The sequence below is a fragment of the Tympanuchus pallidicinctus genome, unplaced genomic scaffold, assembly GCF_026119805.1.
Source record: "Tympanuchus pallidicinctus isolate F22 unplaced genomic scaffold, pur_lepc_1.0 scaffold4, whole genome shotgun sequence".
Taxonomy (NCBI): domain Eukaryota; kingdom Metazoa; phylum Chordata; class Aves; order Galliformes; family Phasianidae; genus Tympanuchus; species Tympanuchus pallidicinctus.
Genome location: NW_026294758.1, coordinates 47,565,719 through 47,589,887, shown reverse-complemented (window position 1 = coordinate 47,589,887; position 24,169 = coordinate 47,565,719). Strand labels below are relative to the sequence as shown.

Below are 24,169 nucleotides of genomic sequence, written 5' to 3'. Positions count from 1 at the left end.
GAGGATATCAAGTAATAGAAGAATTAGAAACAAAATGATCAGAAATTAATTTTATGTAAAAATAGGAAATAATGAGGTATCCCAGGAGCAAGACATTCAGGTAAACCTTGACAAAGTTTACAGTAAATTTCACTGGGGAAAGAAGTAGGAAAAAAAATAATAATCAGGGAATCCTCTGCCACCAAACAATGCTGGGAAGGACTGCAACATGATACACAATCAATTTATGGCTTCTTTATGACTTACACAGCATGGCACCAGACTACACTTAACCTTCCCTCCTAGCTTTCTGCCTAATATTATAAACAGATGCTTCCCCTTTTGAAAACATTTGCAACAAGGGAATAATTAACCTTACGAGAATAAGACATATTTACATCTACCCTGTCCAGGTATGTCCTAAAATAGCCCAGACTCAAGAAAACAGAATTTCAATCAGCAGAACGAGAACTAGAGTCCATTCAATTCCGATAAAAAGACTGATTTACATTATATTATCTAAACAGACAGAGAATCAGGATTTCATGGCATCATTTCATTTTGCAGGAGTAATTCCCTTGTAAGCAGAATCAAACAATTTTTCAACATGTAGAACAATAATATCTTGTATATAAATTCAAAGACACCAGTGATGGCAAACTTCAGTGTAATTTGAAATTTAAAGGAAGTGCTATTATACTGCACTTCCTCAGTTTGTAAATCTGTCCACCACTTCTTGCAAAACACCACCTGCATCAGAAAATTTGACCACTTTCCTGTCAAATACCCCACCCCCTCTCAGATGATGGTATCCAAAAAAAGACCATGAAACTCAAACACAATGGGAAGAGAAAGAGCTAGTCAATAAAAATGGCAAGAGTTTACAACACCCTTAGGGATAAGAAATGAAATGTGCATTTAAAGTATGAGTAGGAAACACACAGTGTGTCAACAGATAATTTTTGCAGCAACCATGGGACATGGAAGACACAGTCCACTGTCGCTTTGAATAACTGATGAGCCCACTGTGTCTCACTATCCATGCCCTTAGTTTACTCCTTTTCCACTGCCAAGCAGTGCCTATCTGACCACACAGAGAACTCCCTCAGTAGAGGTCTCCGCTGCTTGCCCTTCTGCAGAGGAACAATTCTCTTTCACATTTGCTACCGCTTGTTCAGATAAAGACCTGTTGGGAATTTTCAATGTTCAGACTGTAATCTTTTCCACATTATTCTACAAATTTGAATGACTCCAGAATGTTACAGGTTATCTGTTCATGGTTTTGTGTTAAGGGAATATAACATTTCATGTATCTTCAGTTATACCCTAATCACCTCATTATCCAATTAAGAAACTTCTCTGTTAGTATTCAAGAACACAGTGGTCCATTGCAAACTCTTCAGTAACATTTTTTTTCTATTCCTCATCATACTTTCTATACTCTACAAGCACAACAAAACTGAAATATAAATCAATTCTGTTCATTATTTTTAATATACACCATCATTTTCCGTCCTTTCCAAAGAACCCAAGTATTAATATCCTGCCACACCAAACACAATTTTGGAACACAGATATCAGATGTGTGTGTACTGCCACAAAATCACTATTACTCATGAGCACACATGAAGAAAATGCAAACAAAATTAAAATTCCTCTTTATTTTCCACCAGAAAGCTTTACAAATATTTACTTCTGGATGAATTGTAGTGAACACTATTAATAGAAGCAGGTATCACAGGAAAAACTCCCCAGAATATAGCTCAGTTCCTATTTTATAATGTTGGTCCACTATGTCAGAGGAAAACATTGGTGATACGGCAGCAGAGGTTGAACATTCCCACCAGTGTCTCATTGCCACGTGACAGGAGGCAGCACAGGGGCACTCTGACAAAACGGCGCCTGAGATGGAAGTGTGGATGAAGCAAAGATGGGTTGCTGAGTTTCTCAGTGCAGAAAAAAAAGTGGCACCTACTGACATTCATTGATGCTTGCTGAGCAGTGAGGCGGTGGGGGGCGCATTTCAGGAGCGGCAGCTGTGGGTCACTTCTGCTGGTGCAGACTGTTACAAGAGCAGTGTGCAGGCTCTTGTTCACAGCTGATGAAAACGCACAGCTCATAGTGGTGAGTGTTGAAAAACTGATTTGTAGCTGAGAATTTGCTCTACTAGTGTCATTTTGTACTCTTCATTGTAGTGTCCACAGAAATAAATAGGAAGCATAGCCTTCAGAGCAACTTATGCATATTGAAAATAAACATTGAGGTATCAGCTATCTAGCTTATTACTGGAATCTACACTGCATGTCACAGGAGGGAATTATGAAAGAATATCTTATTTCCAAAGATAAATATAAAAACTTCAAGTACTGACACAGCTGCCAAATGAGCTGGGCTGTATTTTGAAGCCACTCATCCCCTTTTCTCACCATAATTGAGATGTTACCAGTTTCTAGTGGGAAGAAAAAAAAAAAAAAAAAAAAAGGAAATTTTGGATCCAACAGGTGACATTTTTTGTAAAAAATGTGCAAAGCACATTAGCGCTTTAACTGCTTTGACATCCTCCAATACTGTAATACTAAATAAAATGTGTTGTTGTTCATATTACACATGCTACAGGAAGAAAAAACCCTGCATAGAGAAAATGGGTAATCCACAGCACAGGAAAAAAAAAAAACGTCCTCAAAGAAATCAGGAAATTTCACTTCATGATGGCCAAAGATTGTATCCAGTATTGAAGAATGCATCCAACAGGGACAAGAATATCCTAACATACTCCCAAGTTTCTTGTACCCCTTTTGATAGCAAAGTACTGTAAAGAAGTTGTACTAAAATGAAGAGCAACACGTCAGTTGTATGCCTCATCTTTATATCTCAGATTATGTTAATGGCATGGGTAGGGGAATATGCTTGTGAGTCTTATGTTCCTATTTGTTAGGTGTCCAAAGAACAACATAGGAACAGGGTATTGTAAGTGGAAAATTTTGTTATTATCACTATATTTTCTCAAGCTGCACAGAAAACACACAACACAAACCTGAGTAGCATTTTTAACAGTGATAAAGGCTTCCATATAATTTGCTGAGAAACCTTGTAACAATAACACAAAAACAAAAACAAAAAAAGGCCAATTTCTCCTTCAGACACAGGTATCAAATGATGTGGGGCAGAGGGATTCATGCACACACTTATTCTATATTATTACTAAAGGATGCATTCTGTCTCTATTAGGCTGTGTACAGCTCCACTAAGGTTAGTTATATAGATCCTGGCTCTGCACTTCAAAAACACAAGAACAGCTCCTTCAATTACTGTCAGTTTAGGCATACAACGATCTTATGAGCAAGTGATATCTTTGATAGCAGCATATTTCTGAAGACAGTATTTTTGCAAGCAATCCTATGGCAGGATGCTAGCTAGCCCATGATACTGTTACTTTCTCTCCCTGTGAGGCTTTCTTTTTCTTTATTACATTAAGTTACTGCTGCAGACATATTCTCATTTTGTGTCCTTCACCAAAGGAACTGGAGGCAAAAGTCTCATTGATTTAAGACCTGAGGGTAAACTAGTAATCCCAGTGCTTCAGGAACTCATTTGGAAGGGAGACTATAAGGTCTTTAAGGCAAAAAGATAAAGGAAGACCAAACACACTGAGTTCACACAGATTGTATCGACTCCAGAAGGCCCCTTCACGTTCTTTGTTTTCTCTTTTGATTTTACACTCCACAATAAAAACAGCCGACTATCCCAAAGAACCCAGGCCTATTCTAAGTCCAAAGGCATTTTCAGGTGAATTGATGCTGTAAAGTCTCTAGGTCCTTATATCCATCAGAATTCCCAAAAGGTAAGTTAACGTGATGCCATTTCCACTACTAGGGTCACTTTCCAAGGCAAAGGCAATGCCTGGCTGGTTCACAAAGCTTCTTGGCAATCTTTTCCAGCTTTTTTTTCAAAGGGGCATCACCAAATATTCAAAAATGTTTGCCAGTGATAGTACATGGAACAAAATGGAGATATGAGGAACTGTCTAAAAGAATAAGCAACTATAAAACTGTTATTTATAAAATTCAATACCAAGTACCACTTGACTCTTTACAGTTCCCTGCACGTATGAACAGATCATTTGTAGAATACTCCACAAAGACAGCAGGTCCTCTCATCCCAAATGATGACACCTGTGACAAAAAATTTCCTATCTGGTGAAGCCCACTGAATCTGCCTGTTCAAGTTATGCAGAAGCCACAACTAGAAATAAATTTTCTGAATGCTTTTCTCTGGTCTCTCAAACAGTCTGGATGTTAGCCCTGGATAATGCCTAAAAGCTTTTGGAAACATTAGCCCTGTGCTCTGCACATCATGTGTATTTATAGTGCACAATTAATAACATCATAGCAGATACATAGTAATGTGAGTAACAGCTGACAGACCAGTAGCAGCAGGTTACGTGAGCAAGGGGAACACTCTCTGAGACTGCTCTTGGCTACAGGACCTTTAAGAACAATGTGGCAATGCCAGCTCTCTATCTCAATGCCATCCTGTGCTCCCATTTTTTCACCCACCTTGCACCTTTAGCTGCCTGATCTCTTGGTAGCTGAAGAAGTTCCACTCAAACAGATGCAGCAAGAACTGAAAGAGACTCAGAGCGACACACAGAAACAAAGCAATGCTTATGCATTTCTCAGGCAGATGATGAAAGGTCTCAGTACTAAAAAAGCCATCTCACACTCCCTGCAAGCTTCGGCATCCTTACTGAACTTCAGGCTCCCCTGGATGCTTTACCCTTCCATTATCCGTAGAGAAGGGTTGCTTTTCTCACAGGAGTGCGTATTCACAATCGAAACTGTTTTATTCTGCTTCTCTTGTATAGATCTATCTGGGCTTGAGTACTCATGCGTGGCCAAAGCCACACATTGCTCACAGAATGCACCACAGACCCTTTCCCCCCCACACTGCCTATGCAAGGCTACAGCTTTGTCAAGGCACAAAACCTCCATGCAGACATTCCTGGCTCCCAAGGCACAGAGGTCACTATATAAAGGGTGGCTATCTCCATGCCCCTCCTAAAATAGGCAGGTATCCTGTGAGGATGCTAAGGAAGGGAGAGACCTCTTCAGTCCAAGATCCTATTCTGGAGATAACACCAAATGTTCAGACTCAAGCACATCTTAACTTACTTGAAACATTAAAAAAAAAAAAAAAAAAAAAAAGTATTTACCATAATTTTTGCTCTAGAAGTCCAAATGGTTAGATGTAGAAAGGGATGGATAATGCAGGGGACACTCTTCTCCCTTCAAGTGAATCTATACCTCCCATAGACAAATAAGAAAGACCATCATCCAGTAGCATAAACTCAGTTATATCTGATTGTGTACTGCTGTGGAACTGGGGTCTTGCTGTGTGTTGCTTCACTCAGCTCATGAAATATTTCTGTAATGGTAACAGACCATTTGTGAAAATGAAGTTCAGACTAGAGTACAGCAGATCATGCAAGGGTAAGCACTCGACTGAAGGCAATTTGTCATGCAGAAGTTCTGCAAAGAGAACTATGTTTTCAGAGTACCGCTTAAACTAAGCCATCTTCTCGAGGACCCCAGTCAACCCGCTTGTACTTAATACATTTTTCTTGTTGGAAGCAGCATATGTTTGCAAGGACATGGCTGTAGCAGCCAATGCCACATCCAAAGCAGAATGAGAAAGCAGAGGCTTTTCCACCCTGCCCCTGAGGCCAGGACGAGGGAGGGCTGTAGGAAGGTAAACAAAAGGAAGTGCTCTCTTCGCGTTTATCTACATATTAGAAATACAATTTCCAGGTGTACTCCATTTACATGAAATTAAATTTTGCCCTTTTTTAATAAGTCTCTGCAACATCAACCATTTGCCCATTTGGATGGCCTGGATGATCATTAGTTACATGCCAGTGCGAGATAGTCCACTCCAAAGTCATTAATGCAGTGGTGTGATTTGGCTTCAGTGGAATCACGACACAACTGGATATGACTCAAGTAGGGCTCCATCTGCAAACAACACATAAAGAAACACGTTATGGCATTTCAGCAGCATGGAACAGCAAACAGTGCTTCATTCCAAGAATCATTCCATAAGTGAAAGTGACCAACAACTAATTTACACTACTGTCAGTTTAATTCAAGATTTCACTTCCAAGGAATGAAAGCACATCCTGCTCCTTAATTGTTTTTGGATGAAGAATCTCACTGAAGCTTGCATTTCCACCAAGATATTAAGAGCATAGAACACGCAATTAACGTGAAATACAAAAAAAAGTAAATATGATACAGAATCACTAGAACTCAGTTGTAAATTTTAATAGTGCCACAGACAAAATCACATTTGCTTTTTAAGGATCCATCCTTTTTTTCATTCACCGAGATATAACTGGATGTTCAAAAGGTTACACGTGCAGAACAAAACCACCAATTATCCTTCTTAAAATATAAGGGTAAGCTTGTAATACACACGACTTTGGCATACCATTTCGTGCAATTACTAACTACAATCTCTGATTTCAGAATGCAGAAGTAGCGATTTTCCTCCTCAAAAAGCAGCGCCCGCTTCGTTTAAGCCAACTTCTGCTGCGGGAGGGAGGAAACACGCAGGCGAGCACGCGGCGAAGGGACACCGAACTCAACAAACGCTCTTTTGGCAACAGCCATCCGTCGGCGCGTGTTCCGGCACGCCTCGCGGTGCTGCCCAGCGCGGAGGGCCCAGCAACACCCCCTCCCCGCGGCGGGGCGCGGGATCGGCGCGTGCGGGAACAAAGCCGGCGCAAGCTGCTGCCCGGCACAGCCGCTCCCACCGGGGCTGCCCTGACCGCCGGCCACGCGCAGGGGCTGGCAGCGGAGCCGCGCGCCTCCGCCCTCGGGAGGAAGGCCAGGAAGAACGCGAAGCTCAGCCCGCGGCACACACCGCGCCGCCACTCACCGCGCCGATCCGAGCCGGTGTGCGGGCACGCCAGAGCGGCCGCAGGTGCCGCGGAGGAGGAAGCGGGGGCGGGCGGCGCTGGCGAGCCAACCGGGGCCCGGCGCGGCGCCGTGAGTCACCACGGCCGCGCAGGGCGGCCGGGCAGCTGGTATAAGAGCGCCGCGGGGACGCCCTCCCCCCGTGCATGTCTCCGGCGCCCTCCTTTCCTCGTCGCCTTTCTGACCGCGGCGTCTGCACGCCCGCCCTCCCCGCCTCTCCTCCCTCCCTCTCTCCGTCCCCTCGGCGCGGCGATGCGGTCGAGCCGGCAGCGTGGAGATCGGAGCGCGGTGGCCGGCGGCGGGTGTAGGGCGCGGCGGTGGACGCTCCCGCGCTGCGGTGCGCTCTGCCTGCTGCTCGCCCTCGGCTGCCTGCTGACTGCCACCGACGGTGAGTGCGGAGCTGGGGCGCGCACCGCCGGGGTGCTCCCGCCGCTCCCCGCGATCGCTTCTTCCCTTTCACCTCTCTCGGTTGTTTTCGTGGGGCTTTTTTTTTGTGTGTGTGTGTGTGTGCGCCTTGTCTGGTTGGGGTGTGCTTTTTCTTTTGTGCGGGGGCGATTGGGGCTCCGCGGAGAGGAGGGGAAGTGCGCGGGGCCTCCGGGCTCTGCCTGCCATCACCACTCTCCGCCGCGAGGCACCGCTTCCACGGGCGGACAGAGCACGCATGGGGCGCTGCGGGTGGGCCCGAACCAGCGGCCGGCTCGCCCCTCCCCGCCCCGGAGCGGCTCTGCCGGGAGCGCCGCGGTGCCGCCGCTGCTGCGGGAGGTTTGGCGATGTCTGGCGGTGAGGGAGGGTCTCTACGCTGGGCTGCGAAGAGGGCAGCTCCGGGACGGCCCACCGTGCCGGAGGGGTTGTCAAACTACTCTGCAACTTCGGCTTGGTGGCATCCAGCAGCGCTGGCGTGGCTCCTTCGGGCCAGCTGTAACCACCATGGGGGATCTCCACCTGGCGGCGAGGTTGAGCCTTACCGCGCTGAAGCCCTCGCGAAGCGGGCCGTCACAGGTAGCTCAGAAGGTGGTTGTAGCCGGTGTCGATGTGGTTACCTCTGCAGCAATGGAACTTCAACGTTAAGCTAGTTGCATGGTCAATTAAAATCATTTTCCCTTTGACTGGAGGGGTAATCAGTGAACGGACTTCTCTCTTTCTCCGGGAGACGAGCTGCTCTCCTAGGGGGGTGGTGGGCAGTTGCTGTGTGTTGTTGTACCGCATTTGAGCTGATGGCCTGGGAGCAGTGTGCTGTAATCTCCTGACCAGCGCTCTGAAGTGCACTGAAGTGTTTGGCTTTGGTTGTGTTCTCAACACATGCTTATAGAGAAGGCTTTGTAGCCCCAGCAGTGTGCTGCAGTTTAGACATGGGGTTTGCTGGGTAGGACCCTGCCAGGAGACTGCCTCCTAGTTCTCCTACCGTAACTGAGAAGGAAGTCTGTGTTCAGACCATGTCTCCATTTCCTGATCTGTAGACTGCTTCCATGCCTTCTCTACAGTAGACACAGGCCCTTTGGTTAACAGCTGTAACACGAAGGTTGGAGTTGCTGGCACTGAGACCACTGGTGCGTGGTAGTTAGAAATCTTATGAGGAGTCAGGCATTGCAGCAGCTCTAGTCCTCTGAGTTTCTTCATTCAGTTTGAGGTGGTGGCCTCCCAAAGCAGCTCTGCTTGTTCCTCTGTGTGTGGGTTTCCCAATCAGGATTGCAAGCTTTTCTGGTAGTTGGTGTCATATGACAGCACACAACTGTCACATGTCTGGCTGGCCTCAGAGAAGTAAACTGACAATCTGCTTAAGGAGTGGAGACAAATGGTTAAGGCAGAGTTAAGAGAAAAAGCTTTGGATGTGTTAACTTAGTTGGAAATGGTAACTGATCCTTCATCCTGCTTGTAAGTTTGTTCCTCAGAAGTGGGTAACCTGGGAAACAGTACAGTGATATTTCTGACACTTAGCTTAGAAGTAACTTGTAGTTACTTGTCTTCCTCTTCCACCCAAGACTTATTCTAAAGAGGATGAAAGGTTCTGATGTATGACCAGCACATGTGGAACAGCTTTTGAATTAATGGTTGTTTGATATCAAGCTGAAAATCACTAGATGGCTAGCGACAGAAGCAGCAGCTGAGCTATGAGGCTGTTTCAAAGAATGGTGGATTAGAGTGGTAGCGTCTTGCTTAAATGTCTGCCTGGCATTGCAGAACTGTGCTTAGTGCAGGATGGGACTGAAGGTGGTGATCAGCTGGAACTTGCTGAGTGTGGCCTTCAGAGCTTGAGAGCTATCTTAAAGGAGTAGCAACAGATGATAACCTTGGTGGGTGAGTGTTTGGCTAGCAATTCCTTATTTGTTCACAGGCTGACAAAAGTAGTTGCTTTGGTAGGTCAGCTGCAAGAGAAATGGCACCTCTTTGGGATGACTCCTTGCAGTGATTGTGAAGTTATAGCTTTAACTCCCAGCTCAGCTCCTGTTCCATTTAGCTTTGTGGAGTGTTTCCCTGTTGTTTTTTTTGGTCAAAGTGGTGTTACACTGTAAGTTACAATATACTGTGCAAGCCTTTACTAAGTTATTCTAGCTTGAAATAGCATAACTAAAGGCTGTGGGAGTTATTTTGGGATCTCCTGAGTGGCAGGCTTAGTCTAATAGTGCTCTGGCGTGCTATTTTGGGAATGGTTGGCTGTTCCCACTCCGAAAGCCTGGGTAAGAACGTCTCAAAACTAGCAGGAGTCAGTCACTTTGTGTTTTAGCTAGTAATACAGAAATAACTAGAATGCTGTGTGACCAGGCAAGCAGATGTCTACTTCTGTTAGCAGCAATTGGACAGTAGAGTGATGCCAACTGATAGCAAGCTGATAGCTGTGGCCTCTGTACACGCTCAGCTGGCTGAAGTCTCCCCTCTGGCACTACTAGGCAAGCTGCTTGTTTGACAGCTGTTGACCAAGCAGTGTTAATGTTGAAAACCTTGTGTTGGAAACTGCCTGCTGGTACAACTCCCACCCTGGAAAGGAGTGATGGAAGTGAAGAGTGTATGTGCTGATGTTCAGTTGTCCTGGCACTCCTTAAACAATTCCCACAAAACAAAATGTTGCAGCTTGACTCTGTCAGTGTTTCACTCAACCAGTAAAACTGCTGAAACATCAGAGCTCAATAAGCTGCTATTTCAAATCGTTTACTTACAGCATGAATTTACATTATACAGTTGGCAAGTAAAACTGCCCTTGTTCTCTTGCTTATGCTCTGTCCAGTGCTTGCTGTTTTCTAATGCTTGAGAGCTAGCAGTATAATGTGAAATGGATTGGTTTCAGAAAGTTTATTGGCTTCCCTTCATTTGGAAACTGTCTTGCATATTGCATGTCATACACCAAAGATATAAAATAGCAAGTGGAGTTCTGCTAAAATTAGATGCCCTATCAAAGCTGTGGAAGGCCGAAACGGAGCACCACCATTACAGTAGATCAAGGAGGAGCAGGAGTTTTGCATCATGCCATAGACATGTGCAGCCAAAACTTATGTATGTACTCACAGACTTGCATTACGTGGAACAGATCTGGCTTCTCTGCTAAAGAGGCATGCTGCTGCTTTCACTGACAGTTGTGGCAGGGCTTCGAGACAAAGCATATTCCCTTGAGGGACAGGGACATACCATTTCAGGATGGAAGATATTCTGGAGAGTTCACTTCAAGCATCATGCACAACAAGAGTACCTGACTTAAGCATATTAATAATCAGGCTTAACAGTTTGCAGACAAGAGACTTAATTCCAGAAAGAAGTGATAAATTGTCTTGCTCTCTTAGCGTTATGCTAGACCTAGCTTTAATAATGAGGAAAACATACAGATATGTCATCGCACTTCCTTTTGCATCTACCAAGGAATGCCTCTGTGGACTCTTGCTCATGGGGACTCTGTTAACAGTCAGATAGTGGGAACTATCTCTGTTCATTATTGTAATTTCTGTAACTTTGGGGCTATTACTGAAGTAACTTACATGATGAAAAAATGTTGTTCAGTTATAGAGCTGATATCTAAGCCACCTTTACAAACATCTTGGGATTGTAATACATTATCTTCAGAGTACTGGAATGCCAGTCCGGTTTGAAATTTATTCATGTTTAAAAGCAGCTTGATCAAAGTCTGTGGAGGTTTTTAGAATGCAGAGACAGGCTGTAGGCAGCAGGAGCCTGCTCATGAGCATCCCTTTGCCTTGCAAACTTGACCCTGTCTTAAAAATGAAAGCTCAATATTGTGAACACTGAGACTGATTTACTACCATCTGGCAGGTAAACTGTTATACTGCTTAATCTCTGCAGTTTTACAGTGAAGGAAAACTTCTGGTTCTACTGTCGTGATTCACAAAGGTGGCAACAATAAAATAATTCATGCTTGGCATCAGCATGAAAACATCTGTTTATTGAGTATGGGATGGAACAAAGGAAATAGTGCTAAGTAGCACAGGGGCTCAGGTTCTTTTCTTTTCATTAAAGGTGCAAAAACAAAATGTGAGGAATCCCAGTTCCCTTGTAGTAATGGGCGCTGTATTCCTTTACTCTGGAAATGTGATGGTGATGAAGACTGTTCAGATGGCAGTGATGAAAGTGCTTGTGGTAAGTAGTCAAGCAGCAGTAATCCCTTTGTGGCTGTACTTAGTAGTTTGCAGTAGGGGTTAACAGCAGAAGGTGGGTAACTGGAGAGATGTTTATTCTGACCAGCATTTCTTACAGCTCTAATACAGATTAGAGGAAGAATTGCATAGAAAAGCTGGGGGACTATCTAGGTGTCCTGTATCAGTATGATGCAGCTGAATTTTCCTAGTCCCTGGAAGTCTTCTGGAATTGAGACAAAGGCTTATGACTGAAACTTTATTTGCTGGGGGTGGCAATTGCCTAGAATGCAACAGTGTTTTTCAGTTTTTGCTTGAAAACACAGTAGAAGCTTGTTGCCGTTTGTATGCAGCTGATGGCTATTGCAAGGTTAGATGTCCTGTTATGTGTGAAAGTGGTTCTACTGCATTTCTTGTAAACACTGATTCTAGCTCTGGCTGCCAGCCTGATGGTTTTTATTGACATGAAGGCCAGGGCAGGTGACTAGACATACTTAGAGACAAGGCAGAACAGACTTCATATCCAGCAGTGGTGTGGCTGGACTGCTGGTCTGCTTGAGTTATGCAGTTGGGTTACATAGTACCAGGCTTCTGTAATGACACCACAAATCAAATGCCTTGATAATGAGCATGAAGTTCAAAATCTGAAAATAGCTGTTAACAGACCTTAATTTAACTCATGTGTAAATGAAATCATGGCTTTTCTACCTACCTAGCTACTCTTCTTTAACATTAGCAGTCCTTCAGTATCTGCTTTTGGGAGTATAAGTGTTTCTGTGTGCTGTATAACTCTCTGGGAAGTATCAAATAGTGGTGGTGTTAGGCTGGTGGGGGGGGGGGGGGGGGGGGGGGGGGGGGAGGAACAAAACACCAGACATCCAAGAACTAAAGGTTGTTGCACTGGTTTCCTGGGGGTGAGGTAGCTAGTCTCTAGCTGCCAACAGAAAAACTGACATCTGGTATTAAAAAAGTGCCTATCTTTTTCCCTTTCAGTGAAGAAGACTTGTGCTGAATCTGACTTTGTGTGTAACAGTGGTCAGTGTGTGCCAAACAGATGGCAGTGTGATGGGGATCCAGACTGTGAGGATGGGTCTGACGAGAGTGCTGAACTGTGCCGTAAGTGTGCCTTGCCCGTCAGTGCAGGCAAGCCAGCAGGTTGTGCCCATTTGACTTCTTTCTTACTTGTCACCTGGCTTGCCTTCTTTTTTTTTTTCTTTAAAAAAAAAAAAAAAAGTTTCACTTGTCTTGGAAATGCATCTCTATAAGGACTAGCTTGGCTTTTGGCCACATCAAGGTCTTGACAAGACTTACTGCTGATTAAAAGGATTCAGAACTGGGACGTCTGCACTTGTACTTGGCTAAAGATAGCAAATACGAGATTTCTGTTACAACTAGAGAAGTTAAGCACAGCATTGCAGGCCTGTGTCATGTTCAGAGTGATCACCATCCTCCAAGACAGCTACTTAACCAGGGCTAGCCGTAGGAACTAAGTGACTGACTTTGAGCTGGGGGTACAGAAGCAGTAGTACTAATCTCTGACTATGAGATTAGCAGACTGTGTATTACCTAGTCTCCTACAGTTTAATAGTTTGTGATATTCAATCACAAAAGCTACTGTGACAGAGATACTTTTAAAAGATGCTTCCTGTTCCTTTTTTTTTTTTAAATATACTGAATAGTACAGACTAATATAGCCTCTTCCATGTTAGAGCCAATGATTTCATTGGATGCTGGCTGTGTTCAGAGCAGCAACCTTTCAGACTCAACTTTCAGGACAACTGCTAAAATCCAAGATCAATAGCTCTTAAATTTCAGAACTCTTAAATTGAACTTAAACTTTTTTCAATAGATATGAGAACATGCCGGGTAAATGAAATCAGCTGTGGTCCTCAGTCAACCCAATGTATCCCAGTGTCCTGGAAATGTGATGGTGAAAAAGACTGTGACAGTGGAGAAGATGAAGAGAATTGTGGTAAGGGATGAAATGGTGGCTGCATAACTCTATTTGAAATTGACTTGTCTGAAAAGGAGCTAGCTGGACAGTATACCTGGGAAGATAAATTTATTATATCACTATTTTCTTAAACCTATATGTATTGCAGCCCACTTAAAAAAAACCAGATCTTTTCTAACAGTCCTCTACACTTCGAAATTAAGAAATACAACAGCGTAAGCTATTCAGCATCTGTCTTTTTCTCTGGCTAGTTTTGGGAATAGCTGTAGGCTTAGTTACATGTCAGATAAACCATCAGAATTTGTTCTTTTTAGGGTTTCTTAACAGATAACTCTACTTGCTCCTTATATTAAGTTTGTCTCCTAAAGATGTAGCTGGGATTTGTGGCCAAGGAAGCAGCTAATTTACTACATAGCCCTGTTTTACAGTATTTTGCACGCTTATTTGAAAGTGTAGATTAGGGAAGCTGGCTTTCAAGCGTTAAGGGGCAACTTCAAGCCAGTCCACAAGTGAAGCCAAAGCTGCCTCTTAGGGTGCAGTGTTTGTGGCTTGTTCTAATGTTTTTGCTGTAAATGAGTTGCCTGAGGTGTCCTGAGGTGAGACAGATTTGCTGAAGCAGAGTTACAGGGCTTGCTTCTACCACAGCTACCTTGCCTGGATGGCTTAATGAGGTACAGATCTTTGGACTTGTACTCTGCATCTGTGGGGTAGCTGTCTTTTTCAGCAAGCAAATGATTTAATCTGACAAGTATATCTACAGACAGCATTTCTAATGAAGTTGATAGAACTATCAGCCTAGGCATACTGAGCTGCTAGCTATGTTACTATAAAACCAGTATTATCTGTACCAACAGAAGTTCTGCGACTGCTTAATGTCACAGGACCAACTTTTGCAAGATCTTCATCAGCTTATCTTCAGTGGCCCAGGTATATGAGCCACTACTATCCTGGCACAAAACACTTCAATTTCAAACTACAGTGCATGCTGACCATCTGGCTACCAATACCTTAGACTATATTCCAGAGTTAGCAATTCTCTTACCTTCTGTCTCTGGTTCACAGGTTCTGAGCCTGTTTTCTTAAAGGCTAGCATGCTAAAGCAGAACAAACTCACTGCTTCAAAATTTTCACTCAGTAACTCAGAACTGATGTTTCTCACTTTTCATGCTTAAGGCAAGGACAGCAGTTCATATGTCATATGTGCCTTGTAGGTGGTCAATAAGATTATCCCAGAGCCTTCTTTGTACAGGATATTGACCTACTGTCAGCTTACAGCTGATAGAGCAAAGAAACTGAAAAGCAAAACATGTTCTTTCAAAAGTCTTCTTTATGATAACCTGCTAATATTTTTCACTCCTGTTACTGCAGGCAACGTGACTTGTAGTGCAGCAGAGTTCACATGCAGTAGTGGACAGTGTATTTCCAAGAGCTTTGTCTGCAATGGTCAAGATGACTGCAGTGATGGTAGTGATGAGTTGGAGTGTGCACCTCCAACATGTGGTGTTCATGAGTTCCAGTGCAAGAGCTCAACTTGCATCCCTATCAGCTGGGTGTGTGATGATGATGCTGACTGCTCTGACCACTCTGATGAGTCTTTGGAGCAATGTGGCCGACAGCCTGCACCTCCTGTGAAGTGCTCTACCAGTGAGGTGCAGTGTGGCTCGGGTGAATGTATCCACAAGAAGTGGCGCTGTGATGGAGATCCTGACTGCAAAGATGGAAGTGATGAAATCAACTGCCGTAAGTTGACTTGGTCATTCTTCTATAGGAGGTGCTCCTTGGCCCCTGTCTTTCCTTTGGCAGACTTCAGGAGTCAAACTGTCTAATGGCTGTCCCCACAGCTTCTCGGACCTGCAGACCAGACCAGTTCAGGTGTGAAGATGGGAACTGCATCCATGGGAGTAGGCAGTGCAATGGTGTGAGAGACTGTCTGGATGGCACTGATGAAGCAAACTGTAACAATGGTGAGTGTGCAGCTAATCAAGACTGAAGACTTGCAGAGTTGCTGAAGCTCGCAGCCTCCTCATAGTCTTCATTATCTCAGTTATTCAGTGTTCTGGACCTGGCAAATTCAAGTGCAGAAGCGGCGAATGCATAGATATTAATAAAGTGTGTAACCGTCAGGGAGACTGCAAGGACTGGAGTGATGAGCCTCTCAAGGAATGTAGTAAGTGAACAAACTTCTTGTGCAGTGCTAACAACTAAATGATTTCTCAGCTGTCAAATGTTGGGCTGAAATACTTATGTGTATTTACTTAGTAGCAAAAATAAACAAGAGTAACCCAGTTAATAGAACTGTTCTTTATCATAGCCAAACTGACTATTGGGATGACTTTGTGACCTGAAGATACATGAGTTCATTAAACTCTGAAGGTTACAGGATCCTCAGTCTTATTCTGCTGATGCCTACTTATAACACAAGCAGCATGTTGATAGCTGAGCATATGTGGTCTTGAGGTGGTCTTCTTCAAATGACTTCAAGTACCACTGTGATCTTTCTCCTTGTGCGAAAGCAGATGAGTGTCTGGTACAGCACTCCATAACTAAGATTTTAGGACTACATATATATGCTGTTTAAGAAATGACCAATTCTTCTCTTCTAGACATAAATGAATGTTTAGTCAACAATGGTGGATGCTCTCACATCTGCAGAGATCTTGTTATTGGCTATGAATGTGACTGTCCAGCTGGGTTTGAGCTTGTAGACAGGAGAACCTGTGGAGGCAAGTATCAAATAAGTTAATAGTAAACCTACTAGTAATACTGTAGATGAGAACAAAATTTATTTCTCTTCACAGATATTGATGAATGTCAGAATCCTGGTATCTGTAGCCAAATCTGTATCAACCTGAAAGGGGGTTACAAGTGTGAATGTAGCCGTGGCTATCAGATGGATCTTGCTACAGGAGTGTGCAAGGCTGTGGGTAAGTATTGGCATAAGACAATATCTCTAAGCCTGAAGCCATTGCTTTGAAGTGAGGCAGTAGGTGATGTAAATTTTCATGGTACTGTAGTTGTGACCCTGGTTGTGCTCTTAACAATGTAACTTCTACAGACCTGGACAGTCCTAGCATTTTGAATAATGCTATGACACAGCACTTAAAGCAACCATGTCTACCTGACAAACTTTCTCCCGGGGAGGAGAGCGTCCATCATAAAGGAAGAAAAGAATGGGGTATGGTACAGCTAAGATGTTTTTCAGCATCCGTTTCCAAGTGTGGAATGGCAGATACTAAATACAATTCATTAAAACTGTCTTGAAGGCCATTGGTATGTGACTTGATGTCTAGAAGCATCGATAATATATACTTTTTTCTGCAGGGAAAGAACCATGTCTAATTTTCACCAACCGACGGGATATCAGGAAGATTGGCCTTGAGAGAAAAGAATACATTCAACTAGTAGAGCAGCTAAGAAACACAGTTGCTCTAGATGCTGATATTGCTGAGCAAAAGCTTTATTGGGCTGACTTCAGCCAAAAAGCAATTTTCAGGTAAATGGACTTGGCCTCTAACTCTTAGTGCTACCCTTAGCATCCTGCATTTTACCCACGATTCTCCTGTAGGCTCTTGTGCTGAGAACTAGATAACTGATGTCCATGACTAAGCAGAGCAGGTACAACCTCCTGGAGCTAGCATGTGTACACTTATTGCACTTCCTTGTATCAGGTTCAATTGAGATTTTTTCTAAGGTTTTACAAGTACATCTTCTAGAATGCACACAGCTCCTGGGCATGCAGCATTTGCTGAAGTGTGCAAAGCTGTAATCTGTGGGGAGAAAGAGGAGTAAAAGCAAGTAATTTTTGTTTTCCAGTGCTTCTATTGATACCCGTGATAAAGTTGGTACACATACTAGAATCCTAGACAACATATACAGCCCTGCAGGAATTGCTGTTGACTGGATTTATAAGAATATCTACTGGACTGATTCATCTGCAAAGACCATTTCAGTGGCAAGCCTGAATGGCAAGAAAAGAAAGGTTTTATTTCTTTCTGAGCTGAGAGAGCCAGCTTCTATTGCTGTGGATCCTCTGTCTGGGTGAGTATTTGTCCTAGTTCTCTGGAAAGAACAAATCTACCATCTAATCCATGTGTGTTTTGATAGCTGATTTACACAGCCTTTGTCTAGCTACTCGTTAGCAAATGTCATAATTTAAAAGTGATACTACACAGTACTATAGTGTGTTATGTAACATAAATTCTGCTTCACAGCTTTATGTACTGGTCAGACTGGGGTGAACCAGCGAAAATTGAAAAAGCAGGAATGAATGGATTTGACAGACAGCAGCTTGTGACAACAGAAATCCAGTGGCCTAATGGAATTGCTCTAGGTATGTTGAGTTTATCTCTGTGCCAGAGGTAGTGTGGAGCTTTAGCAGTCTCTTGGGTACAGAAGCCAAGGTCATCCTTTAGAGAACTATTTTCAGCTTTTGATATCGGGAAGCTCTTGCATGCCTAGAGACACTACAAACAGGTGCAGCACTTCAGATGCTGAAGTGGTAACCTTCCCTGCACTGTTCTGTATCCTCGCTGAGGCACAGTGTGCTTAGGCAGCACTGCAGCAGTTTTTTGCATTCAAATATAATAAGAAACAGTATGGTAGACTGCAACTGTTCTTGAGTCTGTGGGTGTTGCAGCCTTCGCAGGAAGCTCTGGCAGTCTTGTCCATGTAGCCAATAAGTGGTGGTGTTTGGTATTTCTTTTCTCCTCCTAGATCTTGTAAAAAGCCGTCTGTATTGGCTTGATTCTAAGCTACATATGCTGTCAAGTGTGGATCTGAATGGCCAGGATCGTAGACTTGTGCTGAAGTCTCATATGTTCCTTCCTCATCCTCTTGCTCTAACAATATTTGAGGTAAGAATGGCTTGCTGCAGTACTTGTCAGAGCTCTTCTTCCTAGTATGTGGCTAGCAATTATTGTGCTGAAAGAAACATAGAGATAATGGGAGGTAATGACTATTTTCTAGGATCGTGTATTCTGGATTGATGGAGAGAATGAGGCAGTCTATGGTGCCAACAAATTTACTGGAGCTGAATTGGTCACCCTAGTAAACAACCTCAATGATGCACAGGACATTATTGTTTATCATGAACTTGTTCAGCCTTCAGGTAACTACCACAGTTTATAGTTATAACAGCATATACTTGCATGAAGCCTGCCGTGATTGTATGTTACCAAATGGTATCCTACCCCTGTATACTATCTAATTCATTTTGGTACTTGAAGCTTTCAGCTAGCCTAGCATCCTCACTGGGTTTGAGAGAGAATCTAGTTGCAGTTTTTCTTGCTTGGACAGAGCAGATATAACCTGCAGAGATAAACAACTTACTAGAGCAACTACTGAGCAAAAAATTATGCTGTACCTCTGGAGCATGAAAGCTCACTCCTGTCAATCACTTAAAATGAACCTGTACCAACAGGCAGGAACTGGTGTGAAGAGAACATGGTAAATGGAGGCTGTAGCTACCTGTGCCTGCCTGCTCCTCAGATAAATGAACACTCTCCGAAGTATACTTGTGCATGTCCATCTGGATATGTCTTGCAGGAGGATGGTCTGAGATGTGAAGGTATGGTAACAAAATTCTTTCAGGACTTATGGGGGAAGAATTGGGAATCAGAATGCTAAACCTGTAAGAGGCAACAATGACAGTACAGACTGACAACTTTGCATGAGTAAATATGATGCAACTCCTCTTGGAGAGGGTGGTCTTCTAGCATGCATTAAGCTGCCCTCCAAGTCTGCAGGTACTGTTCAAAGTCCATGCCTGGCTTCTGTATCATCATCATTTGCAGTAAGACCTTGTGCTTCCACAGCTTTCTGCAGACAGCAGGCATGTGCACAAAGCATATCTGGTCCCTTTGTTAGAAAACTGGGGGTATAAACTAACATTGCAGTACAGTGAATCCACTATCTTGAAATGCTTATGGGCTGATCATGCTGAGTTTGTGTACCTCCTTTCCAGTTCCATGCAAACCTGCTGCTGATAGTACACTGAGTGCTGGCTGTGTGGCAAGCTTGTTTGTCCAACCTAGTGGCAGTAGAATCTCCAAGGTGTCTCTTAATAAATTGCATGTCAATTGACTGCTCCAGTCAAAGCAGTGAATGTGAGGACATGGTTCTCCATTGGCTGAAGGTAGTGGCTGCTGTATAGGATAACAATGAAAGTCAAAGGCTGTATTTGACTCTATGGAACCAAATATTATACAGGGAGCCTGAAATAAGGAGTAGGGTGGCTTATATTTTCAATTACTTCAAATAAAGCTTATGCCTGTTTAACTGGCTTACTTGGTTCATGGAATCATTTTTGATCAACACCTTCAGTGGAAGCTGTACTTACTGAAATAACTAATGTCAGTGTTTCCAATAAAGCTAACAAGCTGCATGACCATTCTGCCATCTGCTAAGCATTTGCTGCCATGGCTGTCATAGTTAAGCCATTGCAGAACTTTAGGATTAACTGGGTTCTTGATTTATAATTAGTTTCAGGTACTGGAACAACTGTGGCTTACACTGAGACTAAAGATACCAGCACAACTGAAAAATCTCCAACTGTTGGACTAGTTCCTGGAGGTACTGGTCCCAATAACTCAGATTGCTAAACAAAAGATAAGAGAAATGCAAACTGACCTACTAGCATACTTGAAATCTTCTCCTTTGCATGCAAGTAGAAAAAACAAGCTACTTCATGTATGTAGTAGAAGTACAACAGCTGGAGTATGTGATAAACGGAATTTGTTTATTTATGACTGTATGTATGGAACCTGTAGGTTCCATGAAACGCAAAAAGTGCTCAAAGAAGGGTAGCAAAAAAAAACTTCTTAAGATGAAGCCTCTTAGCGCTGTTCTTGTAGAATGTTAACCTAATAATTTGGAGCAACTTTTGGGCTTAATGAAAAAATCTGCTAGCTTGTGATTAAGCAACCTCATTACTTTATCAATTCTTGTGTAGGTTTCAACATCAGTAGTGTGGTGTCTGAAGTAGCTGCAAGAGGAGCAGCAGGAGCTTGGGCTGTTCTTCCTATCTGTGAGTACCATTTGTTGAGATCCCTTTTGGTGTGGTAAGCTCTTCTTGTTCACAAGTTTGACTTGATGCTACTCTATACTTAAAATGTATGTCTCTTCCTAAAGTATTGCTGGCGATGGCTGCAGTGGCTGGCTACTTCATGTGGCGTAATTGGCAGCACAAGAACATGAAAAGCATGAATTTTGATAATCCCGTCTATCTGAAAACTACAGAAGAGGATCTCACAATTGATATTGGCAGACATGGTGGTTCAGTTGGACACACCTACCCTGCAGTAAGTAAACTGATTGACATGCCTGAGGTTCCAAGCTAGTCCTCAGACTAGATGTAGCAGAGGACTGCTGATTGACTTTCAAGATGAGGCTGGATCAGGCCCTGAGCAACCTGATCTGGTTGTGTATGTCCCTGTTCATTGCAGGGCAGTTGGACTAGATGACCTTTAAAGGCCCCTTCCAACTCCAAGGATTCCATGATTCTGTAAATTGGGGGAGGTGGCTGTTTTGGAAAGCAGAGGCATACTGACTGCTCGAAACTACTGGGCTGAATCAATTGAGAGCTCATACTTTTAATCAAGATTTAAGTCATAGCAGGCAACTTCTGCTGTATTACTCAGATGGAGTAAACCAGTGCAAGTTTTTAGCCTGCAGAACTAGAACATAATTCAGACTGCCCTATAGCAAAGACTTGCATTGGTTGTTTTTGTTTTTGTTTTTGTTTTTTTTTTGTCCTTTATTGGTAAAATTGTAGTTAACACGCTTCTTTTCTTTTTACAGATATCTGTTGTAAGCACAGATGATGATATGCTGTGAGCACTGGATCAGTAATCACTTTCAGTTTACTTTGTGTTTTACACTTACGGGGATGATAAACATGCTTGTGGCTGAAAGACTTCCTCCGTTCTTTGGAAGAATGAAGAAACTTTGTGTATGGAACACTTACATAATTTGCTGTTTTATACAGCTTAACAACCAACTCTGTAAATACCTGTCCACAACAATTCAGCTTTTAGTGGTTACTGTTTTATCAGTAACCCTTGAATTGGTCAGTCAGTAACACCACTGGCCAAATACAAAGCACTTTCCATAGAAAGCCATATTCCAGCCACAACTTGTGCTATAGTATAACAGCTGTACATATGTGTATATGCCACTTGTAAATATTTCTGGAAAATCACTATCAAGCACTTTGAAATACTTAAAATGTAAATTATTGTACACTGTCTTTTTCAATGGTTGGGGCAATGGCAATAGGAAAAAACGGGTTACTATGATTGCCAAAAATTTGTAAGCATAAGTAATTTTGTATGTATGACTGAAATAATCTTGTCTCATACCTCTTAGAGCTCTGCAGGTATGAATGCTCTTTGGGGAAACCACTGTAAATCTGAAATTCAGAGAAGGGGGAGAAAATAAAAAAAAAAAAAAAAAAAAAAAAAACTAAGCAGTTAAAGTATTGGTCTCCATTATTCTCCTCCCACTGTAGTGGAACATATCTCCAGAGTCAGTAAGAGTGTGAAGTGCTGGCTGAAGTTATTTCAGCAGTGCCTAGACTGTGAAGGGAGTACTGACCTGACAGCTGCTTGAGCAGGGGTCTGACCTTGTTGTCTTTTATAAGAGTCCAGCTGGACAACTGGAGTAGTATTTTTTTTTTTTAGCTACTATCAGTCCACAACTACACTTCAGTGCACAAGAGGTAGTACTGACAGATGCTACATGCCAGAGGTGGGTATCAAAGCAGTATCAGTCAGGTAAATGTAAATGCCTTGCATAGTACAAGCTAGCAGTGATACAAGTTGTTAGCCCTTATTCTTGATGGCAGCTACAGTGCAGATGGCATCTTAGTGCCTATGTTTGCATGAAGGAATGGCAGAGGTGTAGCTTTATTATTTACCATGGCAGCCTGCTCTGGGAGTCTCAGAGCCAAAAAGCCCATGTTGCTACACCTGTGAGGTAGTGTTTCCTTCCCTTCTGGAGCAAGGGCGCTGTTTGATTTGGAGTAGGAGGGGAGGAACTGATCCATTGTGTGAGTGATGCTGACCCTTGTACTTTATTGGTGCTCTGCCTTCAACAGATGAAGTAGGTGGACCTGCTGAGCTTTTCCTACTTGCTTATACCTTGGGGAATTTAACTTAAAATGCAAGCTGAGTTAACAATTCACCTTAGATTGTTAATTTATAGTATTGGCTCTGATCACCTTCACTGCTGGAGCCTTTCTCCTGGGTGAACACAACAATTAATAATCTCTACAACTGTTCTGACTCTAGAAGGTGGAATTCATCCCCCTAGTAGCTGTCTAGTGCATTCTGTTTCTGTGTTCAATTTGGTAGCACCAGATCTATTCCTTGTATACTAGTGCAATAAAGAACAACAACTGAATTACCTTGCAGCTTCTGTGGTTCAAGTACTTTGTTCTGTGATTGGAGTCAAGAAATGCAAAGATTTCGATGTTTATGCTATGACTACTTTAGTAGTCTCCAATTTATGACTAGGGAAGCCATCTTCTGCTCACTCATTTTCTTAATGCCAGATTCATTTTTTGGATCTTGGTCTTGAATTGTCACTCCCATGAACTGTGCTGTGCTTCGTTGTGGCCAAGCCTAATGCAGATGTGATAAAATAGTTAACTTCTCTCCTAGGGTGAAGAAATTATTTCTTCTTGGATAAAGGTTTGAGGATAAGACATAGTCTAGAAGATGCTAACATTTCTTGGTCTTGCTTCAGTAATGCCTTGTTAAGAATTCTCCGTCAATTATACTCTAATAACCATAAAAATCAAGACAGAACTTGGATTAGTTCCTGGACTTGGTTCTAATGCCTGTTCTCACTGTGCTTACATTTAGGGCCTGCTCTCTTGATGCTGTTCTGTGTATGTCTTGACAGATGAGGACAGTATCCAACTTATGCAGATTTAGGAAACTTACTACTCCTTGGGGAGTTGAAGCTTTATCAAGCTATCTCTGGCAACTCTTGTATGCCTCTAGATGATTTCTGAATCTGGAATAACTTGCAAATAAGAGATTTCAAGGAGACCTTTGAATTTTTTTGGTTAAGAATATTCTTTATCCCAGAAACTACTCAGGAAGACAAAGTGCCTTTAATTCCAGCATAATAGGCGAGAATCATTAGTTTGGCTTTATTTCTTTGTTTTGCTTTTTTTGTTGTTTGGTTTTTCCTGTTAACTGTCTAACTCAGGATGCTATGAAGTAGGTGTGCTGAAATGTGGCAAAATCTAAAGCTGAATTGTCAGCCAGCAGCTAAATGGAAGCAAAAAGCTTTGCCTTTTTAGTCTTTGTATGGAATATGTTTAACATCACTTTTCTTGCTAAAATTCCTTGCTGTCACTGTGTCATACCAAACACCACATGGAATAATCAATAAAGGCACTTATTCCTGATGTTGACATTCAGTGGAAATTGAAACTTAAATCCTTTTTTCGGAATCTGAAACAGAAATTGTAAGTTCTAGGAATTTATCTACTGATTTCAGTATACTGAACAAAGTTGTCAGAACAGTGCTTAGACACACAAGTTGTTTCTATAGTCCGTAGGAGGCCTAACACTTTTTACCTTCTAATAGCTGGAGGGAGGAGGGAAAGGTGTATAATAGCCAGTTACATAACATGGTCTAAGAGTACATAAAATGTACTTAGTTACAGATGGTTTTTG

The 24,169-nt window shown here is 42.8% G+C and overlaps 1 protein-coding gene and 1 long non-coding RNA gene across 4 annotated transcripts; one reads left to right on the top strand and one right to left on the bottom strand.

Annotated features, from left to right (window-relative positions):
- Positions 1–1,614: 1,614 nt before the first annotated feature.
- On the bottom strand, positions 1,615–7,051 carry LOC128089471 (uncharacterized). 2 transcript variants are annotated; one of them, XR_008210519.1, is made up of 2 exons: positions 6,916–7,051; positions 1,615–5,990 (listed from the first exon to the last, which is right to left on the bottom strand). It is a non-coding gene; the product is annotated as an uncharacterized LOC128089471 (long non-coding RNA). The 2 variants fall into 2 exon arrangements; XR_008210518.1 differs by lacking the exon at positions 6,916–7,051 and adding an exon at positions 6,104–6,444.
- Positions 7,052–7,088: 37 nt separating this feature from the next.
- Positions 7,089–22,890, top strand: VLDLR (very low density lipoprotein receptor). 2 transcript variants are annotated; one of them, XM_052700931.1, is made up of 19 exons: positions 7,089–7,341; positions 11,412–11,531; positions 12,521–12,643; positions 13,377–13,499; positions 14,850–15,221; positions 15,323–15,445; positions 15,526–15,648; positions 16,085–16,204; positions 16,280–16,405; positions 16,803–16,974; positions 17,295–17,519; positions 17,693–17,811; positions 18,195–18,334; positions 18,447–18,588; positions 18,901–19,047; positions 19,962–20,051; positions 20,431–20,505; positions 20,610–20,779; positions 21,279–22,890. In XM_052700931.1, exons 1-19 carry the CDS (start codon positions 7,206–7,208, stop codon positions 21,312–21,314), a joined length of 2,682 nt encoding a protein of 893 aa, XP_052556891.1. In that variant the 5' UTR covers positions 7,089–7,205; the 3' UTR covers positions 21,315–22,890. The 2 variants fall into 2 exon arrangements, with proteins under 2 accessions (XP_052556891.1, XP_052556893.1); XM_052700933.1 differs by lacking the exon at positions 19,962–20,051.
- Positions 22,891–24,169: the final 1,279 nt, after the last annotated feature.

What these genes read in the sequence shown, in the direction of transcription:
- VLDLR (XM_052700931.1), top strand. Translation starts at nt 7,206, where the DNA reads ATGCGGTCGAGCCGGCAGCGTGGAGATCGGAGCGCGGTGGCCGGCGGC. An exon ending in CAGTGATGAAAGTGCTTGTG is followed by an intron (nt 11,532 to 12,520) that starts GTAAGTAGTCAA and finishes TTTCCCTTTCAG; the next exon opens with TGAAGAAGACTTGTGCTGAA. An exon ending in AGGAGTGTGCAAGGCTGTGG is followed by an intron (nt 16,406 to 16,802) that starts GTAAGTATTGGC and finishes TTTTTTCTGCAG; the next exon opens with GGAAAGAACCATGTCTAATT.